Source organism: Tachypleus tridentatus, chromosome 3, assembly GCF_004210375.1.
Source record: "Tachypleus tridentatus isolate NWPU-2018 chromosome 3, ASM421037v1, whole genome shotgun sequence".
In the NCBI taxonomy this organism is placed as follows: domain Eukaryota; kingdom Metazoa; phylum Arthropoda; class Merostomata; order Xiphosura; family Limulidae; genus Tachypleus; species Tachypleus tridentatus.
Genome location: NC_134827.1, coordinates 95,557,496 through 95,573,860, shown reverse-complemented (window position 1 = coordinate 95,573,860; position 16,365 = coordinate 95,557,496). Strand labels below are relative to the sequence as shown.

General features: G+C 32.1%; 1 protein-coding gene across 2 annotated transcripts in view; it reads right to left on the bottom strand.

Annotated features, from left to right (window-relative positions):
* The window catches only part of Sfmbt (Scm-related gene containing four mbt domains), a 63,396-nt gene that overhangs the window by 9,951 nt on the left and 37,080 nt on the right, over nt 1-16,365 (bottom strand). For both annotated transcript variants that reach the window (XM_076495758.1, XM_076495759.1), the window contains exons 13-18: nt 15,853-15,932; nt 13,543-13,777; nt 9,754-9,804; nt 7,716-7,820; nt 5,385-5,478; nt 4,624-4,834 (exon numbers count right to left, since the gene is read on the bottom strand). In XM_076495758.1, the coding sequence (XP_076351873.1) occupies nt 4,624-4,834; nt 5,385-5,478; nt 7,716-7,820; nt 9,754-9,804; nt 13,543-13,777; nt 15,853-15,932 (776 nt within the window). The remainder of the gene's footprint in view (nt 1-4,623; nt 4,835-5,384; nt 5,479-7,715; nt 7,821-9,753; nt 9,805-13,542; nt 13,778-15,852; nt 15,933-16,365) is intronic.

Genomic DNA, 16,365 nt, shown 5'->3' with positions numbered 1-16,365 from the left:
CCAAAGGATGTGGATCTTGGGGTTTGTTGAAATCTATGGGAGGAACAGAGATGGGTGTAGAAGTTGATTCATCAACCTTTTTAACCATGGAGGTCAAAAGGCTTTTCATTTGTTTTGAAAACGATTCTCTTGGAGGCACAACTGTAGTTGTGGAACGAAGTGCAGCAGCATATGTCCGAGATGAAGTGGTGGACAGCAATTTCTGAGACTCAGGATAACTAATGTTATGAGTCATTTTCAAATGCTGCACCGCTTTTTCCTCCAACCATTTTGGGCAAGAACGAAAGTAGGAAGGGTGGGAACCATTGCAGTTGACACAATGTGGGTCTGTGTGACACTCATAGGCATCATGGTCCTTGCCACCACAACGAGCACATCAGGGAACCACAACAGGATGTCCTTGAGTGGCTGAACCTCTGGCATTGGAAACATCGAAGAGGGTTTGGAATGCACGGCCGAACCCTGCAAATTAGATAACCTGTCTTGATAGTGGCAGGTGCACGTGGTGAAGTAAATGTCAAAATGAGGATATTTGTCAGCAGTGTAACTCCGTCTTTGCTAGTGAAGATGCGCCTCACTGCAGAAACTCCTTGAGTGGAGAGATCAGCGAGAATCTCCGACTCGGGGATGTTCTTCAAATCCCTCTCAACAATAACTCCTTGTGATGAATTCAAAGTAGCATGAGGGGTAACCTCAATAGGTACATCTCCAATTGCCTTTGAGTTCAAGAGGAGTTCACTGTGTTGGGATGTGGATGTTTCAACCAATATGTCTCCAGATCGAATCTTCTTTACTGACTTTGGAGAGCCAGCAGGTCCCTCTAGTCCCTTCTGAATAAAAAATGGGGGTCATTTGCCCTAAAGGTTTTTCTGAAAGAGAATGTAATATAAGAAAATGGGGTACAGGTGTTACAGATGTTGAAGATTGCTGCTCGGAGTCTTCAAGACATGGTCGTTTACCTACTGACTGTTTTTTCACTATTTTATTTTAATTTTTTGTTGGAGGACCCATAGGAAAAAAGGAAAATTTCGGTACCCACTGACACCACCCACCATGGAGCCCTATGAGGGGACACACTACAATGTCATGCAAGGACATTGCAGCAACGCCGGGGTTTCGTGAGCACTATACCCAAACACCAGCATTAGACACAATGTCCACAACACCCGTTGAGAACTTCCAAAACTGGTACTTGGTTGACTCTAGCCCAAGTAGACCAGCCAACTGACCCAAGGGGAGCCACCCAAAGGCCGCCTGTCTACAGAAATTCAAGGCCAAAGTGGTGTGTTAGGGTTGGACCTCTCAACCAACAGGATCCTCTCCTCCCCTTCACGGGTTGAAACACATGGCAAACACGTGGGTGGATGTTTAGATACCAGAGGAGGTAACCAGAAAGAATAGAACCTTCCCTGGGAGGTCCCCTCACTACGTACAGGAATCCACACTGAGGGAGAATTATGTCTGAGGGTACAATGATTACAATATACTCCTGAACCAGTGTTAAACATTTTTGTAATTCTAGATATGAAAGAAAACCTAATACAACAAAGACACAGAATGATATTAGTAACACAGATCACAGGATGATATATTTACAGTTCTGACTGTCCTTTAATAGCAAATAATTTTCCGAAATGTTTGATAACGTGATCCAAAATGTCGTTCAAAATATCCAAGTCTATATTGATAATTACACATAACAAGTTATCTAATTAGGTTTAAGTTGAAAGACTATCTTTAATGGCAAATATTTGACTGTCTTATGCACATCTGTTAGGCTTATAACACTTACCCTGTTATATTCTATTCTGTCTTTTACCACTTATTATTCATATTCACAAACATTAACAGTTGGCAGTGGGTAAGATAATGGTATCATAAGCAAAGATATTTTAGCATCTGGTATAGCAACATAAGCCTTGCAGAGTAGGGTGAAATTTAGGTTACATTAAGAAAACTATTAAACATTTCAAATATGAATTTTTGAAACATAAATAATAATTACACATATTTAGGCAAGAAACAACACTAAATGCTGGTTAGAAAAAAAAATCAGTAAACAATTTTAAATGATTGATGTACTAGGTAATTATGTAAACCAATTTTAAAATAACCGACTGAAGATGGTAGCTTGAAATGTGCTCTTTATATTGATTATAAACATGTCCATCAAATATTTAGATATTGCTTGAAATAATGTGCAAGTTAAAAAGTGGGCATGGCAACTGTTAGGGTGCAAGGATTTTTTTTTTGTGATCTCTGAATTGACCACAAAGAATTTAAACTAAAAAGGGGTTAATATCATTGCACGAGTAGAATTTGGTCTAAACACACGTACATGAACTCTTATTCAAGTAACAGAGACAAAAAGTAGAATTTAGTCTGAACACACATGTACACGGTACACGAATTCATATTCATGTAATACAGACAAAAAGCAGAATTTAGTCTAAACACACATGTACACGGTACACGAATTCTTATTCATGTAATACAGACAAAAAGCAGAATTTAGTCTAAACACACATGTACACGGTACACGAATTCTTATTCATGTAATACAGACAAAAAGCAGAATTTAGTCTAAACACACATGTACATGGTACACGAATTCTTATTCATGTAATAGACAAAAAGTAGAATTTAGTCTAAACACACATGTACACGGTACATGAATTCTTATTCAAGTAATAGAGACAAAAAGTTGAATTTAGTCTAAACACATATGTACACGGTACACGAATTCTTATTCATGTAATACAGACAAAAAGCAGAATTTAGTCTAAACACACATGTACACGGTACACGAATTCTTATTCATGTAGTACAGACAAAAAGTAGAATTTAGTCTAAATACATATGTACATGGTACACGAATTCTTATTCATGTAGTATAGACAAAAAGTTGAATTTAGTCTAAACACATATGTACATGGTACACGAATTCTTATTCATATAATACAGACAAAAAGCAGAATTTAGTCTAAACACACATGTACACGGTACACGAATTCTTATTCATGTAATACAGACAAAAAGCAGAATTTAGTCTGAACACACATGTACACGGTACACGAATTCTTATTCATGTAGTACAGACAAAAGTAGAATTTAGTCTAAATACATATGTACATGGTACACGAATTCTTATTCATGTAGTACAGACAAAAAGTTGAATTTAGTCTAAACACATATGTACATGGTACATGAACTCTTATTCAAGTAGTACAGACAAAAAGTAGAATTTAGTCTAAACACATATGTACATGGTACACGAATTCTTATTCATGTAATACAGACAAAAAGCAGAATTTAGTCTAAACACACATGTACACGGTACACGAATTCTTATTCATGTAATACAGACAAAAAGCAGAATTTAGTTTAAACACACATGTAAACGGTACACGAATTCTTATTCATGCAATACAGACAAAAAGCAGAATTTAGTCTAAACACACATGTAAACGGTACACGAATTCTTATTCATGTAGTACAGACAAAAAGTTGAATTTAGTCTAAACACATATGTACATGGTACACAAGTTCTTATTCATGTAATACAGACAAAAATTAGAATTTAGTCTAAACACACATGTACACGATACACGAATTTTTATTCATGTAATACAGACAAAAAGCAGAATTTAGTCTAAACACATATGTACATGGTACATGAACTTTTATTCATGTAATACAGACAAAAAGCAGAATTTAGTCTAAACACACATGTACACAGTACACGAATTCTTATTCATGTAGTACAGACAAAAAGTTGAATTTAGTCTAAACACACATGTACATGGTACACGAATTCTTATTCATGTAGTACAGACAAAAAGTTGAATTTAGTCTAAACACATATGTACATGGTACACGAATTCTTATTCATGTAGTACAGACAAAAAGTTGAATTTAGTCCAAACACATATGTACATGGTACACGAATTCTTATTCATGTAATACAGACAAAAAGCAGAATTTAGTCTAAACACACATGTACACGGTACACGAATTCTTATTCATGTAATACAGACAAAAAGCAGAATTTAGTCTAAACACATATGTACATGGTACATGAACTCTTATTCAAGTAACAGACAAAAAGTTAACATCTATGACTGCTCGTACTTAATGTTAAAAACCACAACAAAAAACACTGAAATATTTTATTTCAAGGTTTCTTTTGGTATAAAACAATTGTAACTTTGATAATATAAAACTTTAAATTACAACATGCATTCTAATGCTAATTTCATTAAAACATGTTGATAGTAAAGTTGTTTAATTAAATTATGAATGTTTTATACATAACTTTCATAAATAATACTTTTTCAAATAAAAAGGTTTAAGGTTCAAAAAAAACTTTACTCAAATTGTTGTACCTGAAACTATTACATTAAATGTGAAGCAATTTGTAAATGTCTTTAAATAACACAAAACAGGCTGAAAATACAAAAATTAGTCTCATACGAGAATAACAAGTTAGTTTAATGTAATTAATAGAGCAGCAAATTCCAGTAACAGACCAGCTCTAACTGCTATACCCATCTACTCTAGTTAAAAAAATATTTAAAACTCTGAATAAACAAAAAACATTTATCTTTGCCAACATTACAGTACCTGTTGACTGAATGCCTGGCAATATGCTCCACACTCATTGATTCGTAGAAACTGAGCAACATCCAAGACACCCCACTCCTCAGGGTTGGTCTCACTGTGTAAGGAACTGAGTGCTAGGCTGTGTGCTGCTATGGAATCCTTGGATGATGATAAGGTAAAGCCAAGATGTTGTCTGGACGGAGGGGTCGAACCAACAGAAGTAGAGGGTGGTCTAAAGATTTAAAACAATTTTTTTATTGTTTTGAAAGTTCTCTGAACATTTTTTTCACATTTTAAAATGTGAATGAATGAATGGTAATGAATCACCATCTTCACAATAAAAAAAATATTAGCTTCAACAAACATAACATTTTTTTTACACAAAACTTCAACGTTAAAGTGGAACGTGATTAAAATCAACAACCCTTCACACACACTTCAGTTACAAGACAGCAGTAAAAGAAGAAATAACAAAAACCAACCTGCCATACCAGTGTCTATAAATGTCACCCAAAGAAAAACCTGAAATCACTTAAGAGGAGGAAGTTTTCCATGTGCAATTTTTTATTTTTATATCCATCCTTGTACATTCCACTGGAAATTAATTAATATATCTACCTACATAGTTCGATAGTAGCAGAAACAAAAGTAAACCAACTAGTTCAAGAGCAAAAACCAACCAGTCTTTTAGCTGAATCATATGATACATTCACGTTCAAATTCTTAAAGATTACAACAATAACACCAATAACTATTTTAAAACCGAGAAATAAACTACTCACCGACCAAGACTGCTTAGTAGTGGAATTGAAGCACACTTGTTGTCATCCACTGAGGTCTTTGAATTAACTCCTTGAAGGTCTGAAGTGGATGAAACTAGTGAAACACACAAGTTACAGTTGAATATTCTTTTTATCTAGAATGCAGTAAGTTACAAAATTCTTAAAGTATGCTAGATAGCTGTAGATGAAAGAATAATAATGAACTATTCATACACTAAACATTCAGTGTAATTTTTTCTTCTATACATACATTTGTGTTCTTTCACAGCTCATTTGGATGGCATTTGATACAATTGATCTAGCTGTAGTAGTAAAAGCTACCATGAGATTTAAAATGCAGAACTTGGCTGAGCACGGTATAACATTAGAGCTAGGAAATGTGTTTCATATTTTAAACACCAAATCTAGCTGCAAGTTTAAATATTCTCTAAACGGCTTCTGTTTATAAACTGTACAAAAGCATGCTTGTGCGCACGTGTATATACACACATGAAAACATTATCAATCCATGTAGAAATGGCTGGTATGAGTAGAGAAAAAACTATGTAGAGGAGTGAACAACGTTTCGACCTTCTTTGGTCATTGTCTGCTTCACAAAGAAAGAAAGAGTTACTGGCCAATAGCTGACCACATGTTTGAAGGCAATTGTGTAATTGAGTGTAGGAATGTAGAGGGTGTGCTTAAATGTTGGATATATTTATTAATATAGATATAAAGGTGTTCCTTTGTATTGGTTTATTTTGGGCTTGAGTTGTTGTATAAGTAAGGCTTCTTTAATTTTGCATTTGTTCATGTTTGTTTCTTTATTTAGTATTTGGGTGTTTTCTATGGTTGTGTTTATTTAATTTGCAGTGTTTAAAAACATGTGAAGGTGACTTTTTGTGTTCTTTGAATCTGGTTTCCATTTTTCTACTTGTTTCTCCAATATAGAAGTTGTGGCAGTTATCACATTGTATTTTATAAATAATGTTGGTGTGGTGTTTGTCAGTGTAGTTTTTACATAATACAGACCTCAGTTTTGTGCCTGGTTTTTGAATAAATTTGGTATTAACTGGAATGTCATATTTTGTTACTAGTTTTTGCCAAGTGTTGGTTAGTTTTCTGCTGATGTCGGGAATATATGATATGCAGCAGTATATGGTTTCGTGATTTTTTAATTCGTGAGATATATTTACTTTTGTTGGTTGATTTTGCTTTCTGTCTTGGTGTGTGTGTATAATGTTTTCTACGGTTTGTGGAGGAAACTTGTTGATGTTGATGAAGTATTGTTTTATTTTGTCTAATTCCTTGTTAATTTTATCTCATGAGCATAGTTTTATGGCTGTGTTTATTTGGTTTCTTAGTATGTTGAGTTTTTGTTTTGTTTCATGTGCTGACTCCCAAGATGATTTTTCGATGGATTCCTGTTTTAACTTGTGTAGTAGTTCTTGTAATTTTGAGATTAAGAAATGATATTTGATTGCTTTCTTCCACTTCACATGTGAAGTTAATGTTGGGATATATAGAGTTAATGTGACTATAAAAATTAAGTGTGTATTCATACAAAAACTCAAGCCCAAAATAAACCAATACAAAGGAACACCTTTATACCTATATTAATAAATATATCCAACATCTAAGCACGCCCTCTACATTCCTACACTCAATAACACAACCCCTTCAAATATGTGGTCAGCTATCGGTCAGTAGCCTTTTCTTTCTTTGTGAACCTGACGATAACCAAAGGTCAAAATGTTGTTCGCTCCTCTACATAGTGTTTTCTCTACCCATACCAGCTGTTTTTACATGTATAAAAAAACCATTATCAAATTATTTCTTACTTTAAAACAACAAATTCATTTGAATAAAATTCTCTGCCACTGAATCAGCTGGAATGATGAAAGCCAACATAGTACAAAACTGCAGTACTCAACTGATTACGATAAAGTACTTGTTGTCCATTGTATGCAAACAAGTTTTATTGAACATCCAGAAAAAATAAGAACATTTTGTCAAGGTATAAACATTAATAAAAAGCAACAAACCATTATTTATGACACATGGTGTGTGTGAGAAACATCCAGTAAACTGTGAATAAATGTCTACCTGTTCATTGCCTATTTATTGAAAATACACTGTAGTTCTTCCACAAAAATACATTCAACTGGCTTTCAAAAAAAAGCACACAACTTTCAAACTGTACATAATAATAAACCCTTAACATATCCACCGTAAAAAATCCCAATTTTAAAATATTTCTAATGTCACTAATTAGTTGCAAATTTTTAGTTATACAGGACAAGTTTTAATCCAGACAGTAAACTTTACTCAGTAGCAGTTCTAGTGTTTCACCTGTGTCATCACTTTCTTGCTTGTTTGTGTGGAGATGGAACAAGCTTGAAGACAGTGACGAATGACCAAATGTTTTTTTGAACTGCCCAGTCTTACTCTTCTTCTCTAAAGGATATTAAAACAATTCTAAATTTAATTTTGCAGGCAAACAAAAATAATACTTTTAATAAAAGCAAACATATTATTTTAATAAACCCTATTAATTCTGGTATAAAAAAGTTCTCTCTCTCTCTCTCTCTCTTTTTAGTAACATTGCATGGATGGTTGATATTTTTAAAATATATAATGTGGCATTCATTCTTAAACAACATAATTTCATAGAGAGGATTGTACAACCAAGAAAGGATATCTTTCATTCATCACATGCAGATTATACAGTTTTCACTAAAGTTTAGCAGCAAGAAAAAGTTTTCAATGGGGTTAAATATGAAACAGATAAACACATGGTAACAGTGTATAATGGCATCTTTATTTCTGATGTTATCCTACTCTTATATGGCAGAACATTTGATTTATATAAATATTTGAATGGAAACAAATTCAGACACATCATGTCACAAAAAATCCTAATTTGTTTGAAAGTGTAATAAAATTAATTACAGAATGAGAATTTAAATGGGATAAACACGTGAAAACAACTTTATTAACCACTGTCTGCTTTACAGGCAATTGTGTGCGACTAGTCTTACTTTGTTGTGATTGGACAATTAGTAGTGTGACTATTCATATTTTAGCAGTTCCAGGATTCACAGTGGGAAACAAAGTTCCATAAGTACCACCAAGCAGCAATGTAAGACAGTTTTATGTTGCTATAAGAAAGGACAATTTTACCTTTTTTTCTTGTTAATTCTAAATGTAAATAATAAATGTGAAAAAAGTAGGATGTTTTTTTGTTTGTTCATTTTTATTTTTTTGGACAAATGAGGTTCAAGAATTCCTGGCCTTACATATGTTTTATGAATATGTTTGGTAATATTTACAAAGTAGTATATAGTTTTAACTCTAAACAAATTCATATACTTTGATTTATTTCTGCTGTATTTCCTTATGTTTTGTAACAAACAAATATTATGGTTGATACTAATGCTCATGTTTCATGACATTTTAGCTTTCTGTATTTATATTTTACTTTAAAATAAGGAAAAACTAGTTGACAGTGGGTTTAGAAAATATTAGTTTCTTCAAGAAAACTAGCAGGAGCCATTTTAATATTTCACACTAAAATTTAAGAATTTTATTTAAAAAAATGACCATTAATTTCTATTTTCTTTAAAAAGAAACTACTAAATGGAGTGTCACATTTTGTGTAACTATTACCTTTTGTTCAAAGATAACTTTTCTACGTCCATTATTTTACCTGATGGTTTCAGAATGTGACATCAAGAATTTGACAATGATGCTTTCTCTTCTTGTCTTACAAAATACCACAATATCACAGGTCTTTTCACAACAATGTGTGGCACACAAAATAAAGACTTGCCTGATTAATTTTTTTTGTGTGCAACCAAATAAGTAAATAGAAGATATTTCATACACAAAAAGAACCAGAGTAGCAAAATATTTAGGAAGAAAAGATAATTTTCACAACTGTGGCATTTTAAAGCTTTAGGCCCAAAAGATTTTAGAAACAAGTGTCAGAAGATGCATATTTATTGAATAATCTGTGATGATGAGAAAACCTACTTGTAGAGGAAATTATACATTTAAAAATGGCTCCTCTACTAGTGCTTTCTCTACCCACATCAGCTGTTTTTAAATACATATTTATTGAACTTCAAGTCCTAACTTCAATAAGGCATAAAGATAACATACACTTTGTCACTTAATCCAACAACACTTGCAAAAATAGAAAAAACAATATATATTATTGTAAAACAAACTTTCTTGTTTTTCCTCAATTCTGTAATTATACAGTTTTATTAAGTACCAACAGTTTAAGGTATCACTAAGTCCACTTTAAATTTTCCTATAATAATCTGAAAAGTTGAAGAAAATCAGTTTATCTACCTATTATAAATAACTCAAAATGTTTACTTACTTTTTCTCTGTCCTTTGTATACCTGGGTTTTTTTCCGCTTCTTATCCTCTACTGAAATTAATGTGCAAACAAAATATCCATTACATTTTCAATTTCTTTCAGCAAGACAGATGCCATCCATTCAAGTGAATTTCATTAACACTCATTACTCATGAAGAAAATACATCAGTTTTGAAATTAACTAACAGTATCGTAGTTATCAACCTGTCATTGATTTCAGTGATGTTGAGAAAACCCACTTGTAGAGAAAAATATACATGTAAAAACAGCTCATTTGGGTTGAAAAAAATTTTTAAGCTTCTGGTCAGTTACCTCTTTCTTTCTTTGTGAACCTGACGATGACCAAAGGTCAAAACGTTGTTCGTTCCTCTACATAAAAAATTTTCTCAACCCAAATGAGCCGTTTTTACATATATTTTTTTTTCTGTCATTGATTTAATTTTTAACAAATTTTCTTTCTGGAAATGGTAATTGTCCAGGAAGATCCAAGACAAAAAACAAACTTTTGATAACACTTTAACATGCTAAAACTATACCTTCACATTTACCCTAACCTGAGGGGAAGATAGACTGTGCAACATCTAAACACTTCTGAAAAAAAAAACAATTTTCCAGCAAAAAAAGGCTTACTGGATAACAGTTGATGCGGCATTGCTTAAAGATTTACTTAATTTAAAACTACATTTACCAGGAAAATTAACTTTCACAATATCAACGCATGTTGTGAAAAATTAGTTGCTTGTGCAACACAAGCTTTATTTTTTTTTTTTTATAAGATAAAAATTATATTAATTGCACATTTCAAAAGCTCCCTCAGTCCATTAAGCACATAATTAGTAATCCAGCTGAGACAACAATTCATAACGAAGACAAGTTCACAGAGGAAAACAAAGCAATCGTTCCAAATAAATTCCTCTAGGATCAGATATAACACTGAAATTTTATTATTTATTAGTTACTTTTCAAAACATTCAAACATTTACAAGCAATTTTTAATTAATATACTTATTTCTCAACAGTCAAAGAAATCATCAAGAAACCAAAAATTCTGCATAAAGTTTTTATATCATAAAACACTTCATCTAAGCTCTGACAAAAAATTCTAACCTTAAAAAAAGCTAAATTCAGGTAACATTCAACATTAAAAAGCACCAACATCACAAAAAAGCAGTAGCTAACAACTCTGCATGAGTGTTTTAAAAACAAACGACCTTTTGTCACAATATTCTGAAATGTACATTTTCTGGGATGACAACCAATGCAACTCAGTCATGAAAGATCTCTGAAAGAAATGTTTTTTGCAACAAAAGGTACACTTATTTTTTAGACCAATATGAATACTGTTCACAATAACTTGGGTGAATTATTTAAGTGTAGGGATATTAACAAAAAAAAAAGAAATATGTGAAACCTTTAAAAACATTTCAACCCCTTGTAAAATTTTGAAAAACAAATTATAAATACTATTATCATTTTTAATATAATGAAACAAACTGTAAATCCTAGTAGTTACAGTTTTGACAAAGCCACTCTGGCTATCTTCCGCCATCCTCAAGTTGAAACGACTGACCAGAGGGAAGGTATTCAGTCATCAGTATCCTATTGCCCACACTACATGACTGATTGTTATTCTTATAATGCATCTGCAACTTAAAATGAGGGAATATTTTGTGGTGTTCAAAATCCTGAACTATACCAAAGGAGTAACTTGAAGGAATACATATGTCTGAAAATACTAAAAAGTTGGAAAAACATAATGGAGGGTGGAAGGAATATAACTTTAAGAACATTATATTATCTGTTTCCTAATAAATTTACTAAGTAAAGGCATATTCACTTTTTCTTCACAAAACAGTCCTCATAAATGACACATTTGAGGGTAGCATACAATAAGGTTTTTCATGAGGTTACACTTATTTTTATTTTTCCCGTTAAGGTTATATAACTTACGAAAACTAAATCGTCAATGCAAAACATTAAACAGGCACGTCATAATTATATTTGCCTGCAGAGGTTTTAAGAAATTAACAGAAGGATCAGCAAAGAAAACACATTTTATTTTCAAAAAGAAAATATTTCAAAAGGAGGAATAGTAGAAGACCCCCTCCTATAATGGTAAATATTTTAACATATCACTGAGAGAACTAGAGTGAAAATTACTGAACAGTTTCATGCACCTTTAAAACAACAGATAAGTGAATAATTTTTCATAGTATTCAAAAATCAAAAACATAAAGAACAATTTTTCTTAATTATCTAAATCAAAAGCATAAAAAAACCACATTAAGTTTATTATGAAATTTCAAAAAGATTCTGCACTGCTTTTACTTAGTTATTACATATCAGAGTAAAACTTACTTTGACATTTATTTTTAGTAAAAACTTTTTTCTAATTAATTTTTAAACAAGACATTTTCTTTCCAACTAAATCTAAAGAAAACTTAAAATTTTAATCTAGAGAGCTTAGCATGTAACTACCAATTACAGATTGTCTACAAATGAGAATGAGATAACATTAAGATATATTTAAAAGAAATACTATTTCATTGTCACAACAAAAGGAGATCATTTACAAAGTTTATGTTGTATTTCATACCCTAAACAAAAGTAAAAGTAAACCTCTCTAGGTAAACCACAGTGTCGATAAATGAGGAGAAAACATTTACTCTAAGACCTTTCAGTAAAGTGAGGGTGTGAAACCAGCTGGGAAAAACCCAACAGATCACATCCTCGATGAACCACTGGAAGATATTAAATTGCAGGGGACCTTATTCCAAAGTGACCTCCTTTTTTTTATTTAATTTAAAGTCTATTGATTGCAATTGATTAGAACAACCTTTAGTCAGGTAAGTTAGTTTTGTTACAGCAAAGCAACATTGTGGTATCTGCTGTGTTCACCATAGGGAATCAAACCCCAGATCCCACCATTTCATGTCCACAAACTCACCACTGTCCCACAGGAGGAAGGAAAAGCCAACAGACTGACTAAAAGAATATGTGAGAAAAAGTGAATATCAATTCTCTGAAGAATGCCTAGGATGATCACTTTAAGTTGTAGTCTTTGGCCTCTCTAAAAAAACACTACAAAAAGAAATGTCTTCATTTCACTACAAATAAGACCATTGACAATCTTGACCAAGAGTGATCTATGATGATAGATATTAGAGGTGGAACAGGAGAGACATGATTTGCCTACATTCTGGAAATAATAGCCCAGGTACTTATACCTTAAATTGGTTTTCTAAATGAAATTTATTTATAGAAAAATCAACTAGGAAACAGTTTTCTCAAAGATCATAGCACTGAGAAACCCATTAGTGATAACATTATCTGAATGAGGTTCTCACACACAGTACCAGAATAGAAGTCACACTGACATAGATGGAGAGTTTCACGAGACTGGAGCAAAGAAAAAAATGAGGCCTATACTTAAATGGGCAAAGGAAGAAACCCTGGAAGTCTAATAATGGCTGTGAGTGGAAGGTGTGTTTTAGAATTCAACTTAATAACTCAGTAAACAATGTAGCTAGGAGTAAGTGATGTCATAAATCATGAAACTTAATATGATTAAAATGCAGTGAATGATTGGCTGGGTACCCTGATATATCATCCACATTTTTGTTGTTAATATTCCTTGATAAAAAATTTAAAAAAGTTAAAGCATTTCAAAAGATATTTTCTCATTAATTGTTAAGCCAAAAGAAATTTTCTTCACACACAGAACGTGCCTCCAAACACTTTGCTTTTTGTAATATGTTTTAAATTTCAAATATGGTTAAGTATACTTACTTTGCATATGGGGGGGCTCAAGCCTATACCCCACCATCTGACACCAGCCCACAGGAAAAAGGTCAGGGCTTTCACAATCACACCATTGGTCATACGTGTCATCCCAGCCACTGAAGTGAATTCTCAGTAGTCTTCCAACGACGTTAGCTACGGTTCCCACACAAACCAACCGAGGCTCCATCAAATCTACAGCTTCTAGATACATTCCTTTCTTAAAGCCATGGGGAGGGATGTCCTAAAAAAAAAAACATTGCAAGTCATAATGTTTCATGATACAAGTTTGACTTGAAAACTTGCATAATTATCTTTGATTATTTTTCACTTGCCTGAATAGAGTTTATCTAAAAAAAATTATTAAATTTAAGGCAACAAAAACTCTGCTCAAAGAGATAAAGTTAGTGCTTGAGATTTGAGAGCAATCTGATAAACTGCAAAATAGTCAATGAAAGAAGTGTTTGAAAGATATGTATTAAGTGTTTTTGTTCTGAAATCATGAAAATTATATCAAATACACGAATACCAGAAAGTTAACCAAATCCACCGAGATCACTGCCAAACAAGCTCTTTTTAAATTTTACAGTCCCAAAGTAAAAAAATTTCTGGGCCTATTATGGTGCAATACTGTAAGTTAAGTAACATCAGAGTAAGGCAACAAATAAATATTCTGGAAAGCAGCGTGGTTGTTAACATTTACAATATGCAAATAAATTGCTAACTATAAAAGGCTTTTTCTCCTCGTCACTCTGTCAAAAAATACTTTGACACTCCTTTTTTTGGCAACATTCAACCATGTACATCGTCGCTTAGCAACCTGACTGTCCTTAGGACAACTATGGTGCTTATATTAAATGTCCAATATTCATTTTGATTTATTAGAAAGATTTCTTTTCTTATTGTTTATTTTTTATAACTTTGGTGATATAACAGCACAGTAGTTTAATTCAGAATCTTTACGAGAATGAGTTGCTGCACAAAATTTACTAATGTTACAAATCAGTGTTTAAAGAGTAAGTTCTGAATAAATATTGTTTTGGTATTATTATACACGTATTGTCTATCTGGCCTTGAAACAAAAAGATGAATAAACGTTTATTACAACAAAATATCTTTTACAGTCAAAAGAATTGAACATCTATTGCAAAATGTCTACACTTTGTTTTCTACTGTGCGACCTAGAATTCAGTGAAAAGGGTCAAAGGTACGACAAGGGTCGTTCAGAGTGCATATGTATTTTTTTCATCATAACATTTCATTTCTCTGCATAGTTTTCTGACTACAAATGTGATGATTACACAATTGCTTTGAGACTCCTGAAATAAGTGAAGAGTAGAAGCATTTTGGAGGTAGACAAATTTGTTTAAGCTGAATTCGATGATTGTCATCAATCATTCAATAATGGCTTCCTCTCATTTTTGACAAGCTTTTGTACCAGTATCAAGTAACAACAAAACTTACAACAAAGACAATGCATTATACAGAAAATTCAATAAAAGACAGTTAAGTACCTATATACCACACTGACACTAGAATTACGGTATACCTAATGCTTTACTGAATAACACATGCTTACTTAACCAAGAAGTCTCTCTCAAGTTTGTTTCTTAAAAGTGTATTACTTGTCTTTAAAAAGTTAAATTTTTTAATATTAATAATTCTACAGCTGATAAAAATCACATCTAGTTTGGCTTTATGTTCATATTGATATGGAACAAATTAAGCTCATAAGGGCTACTTATATATTATAAAGTGAACTAGGCAGTTAGTGGAATTTGATAAGCAATTAATTGTCAGGCTCACTAGTTGATTACATTCAAATAATTAATTATTCTCATATAAGACATGGATAGTTAAGAATAATTAAAAATAATAATAATTAGGAACATTAATTTTCATAAGCTGATTATTTTTGACAGTAATAATACAAATAATTTAAGCTGAACAAAAACATGAATTAATTGAAAATAATAATGGAAAATCATAATGGTAATATCTTGACAACTTAGATAAATAGAATAACCAAAAACAGAAATGTTAATTATTATTTGTTGTGAGATTAACTGAGTGAATCACCAAACTGTAAGTACAGATAAAATGAATGTACACCTCTTGCACATCCTTAAATTGTCCAGCAGTTAGATAATTTCTAATTCTGTAAATCTGTTTCATTTTGCACTTAGTCTTCTAGTTTCATGAAATGTTTGCATACATATTAAAAATCTGTTTCTATCAAGGTATTACGTTCTTACTCAGCTCTATATTTGTTGAACCAAAACCATAAAAAACAAAAAAATTTATTTTGAAATTTCTTACTTTTTTAAAAAGAGCAACAGGAGCTGCAGTTGATTTTGTCTGCTTAAGATATTCAAACCATCTGAACTCTCCTTTATGTCCTATATTAAAAAGTTGCAAGAGAATAGATACACACATTTAAAAAAAATTGCAGTTACAAGCATTATCAGCTCATGAAGACCTAACTAAAAACAAATTTAAGATTGGTACACATGTATTTATATGCCATATACTGGATCAGATAATAATGTATTTTTCATTAATATTCCTCATGCAGTATCAATGAGAATCCATTCACCTATTATGTTGAAATTTACCTCTTCTAACAAGCCAGTGGAATTTCAAACTCCAAAAATTCATTAAACAATATATGCAAACAGCATAGTAGGCCTAAACCCACTATTTGCAACCCCAACATTACACATGTCTATAAAAAAAAAAACACAAACTCAATTTAGTACTAGTAGTTTCATGTAGGCCTAGACTGAATGAACACAAAATCCTGTAATTCTATTAGGCATAGGTGTGCTGTGT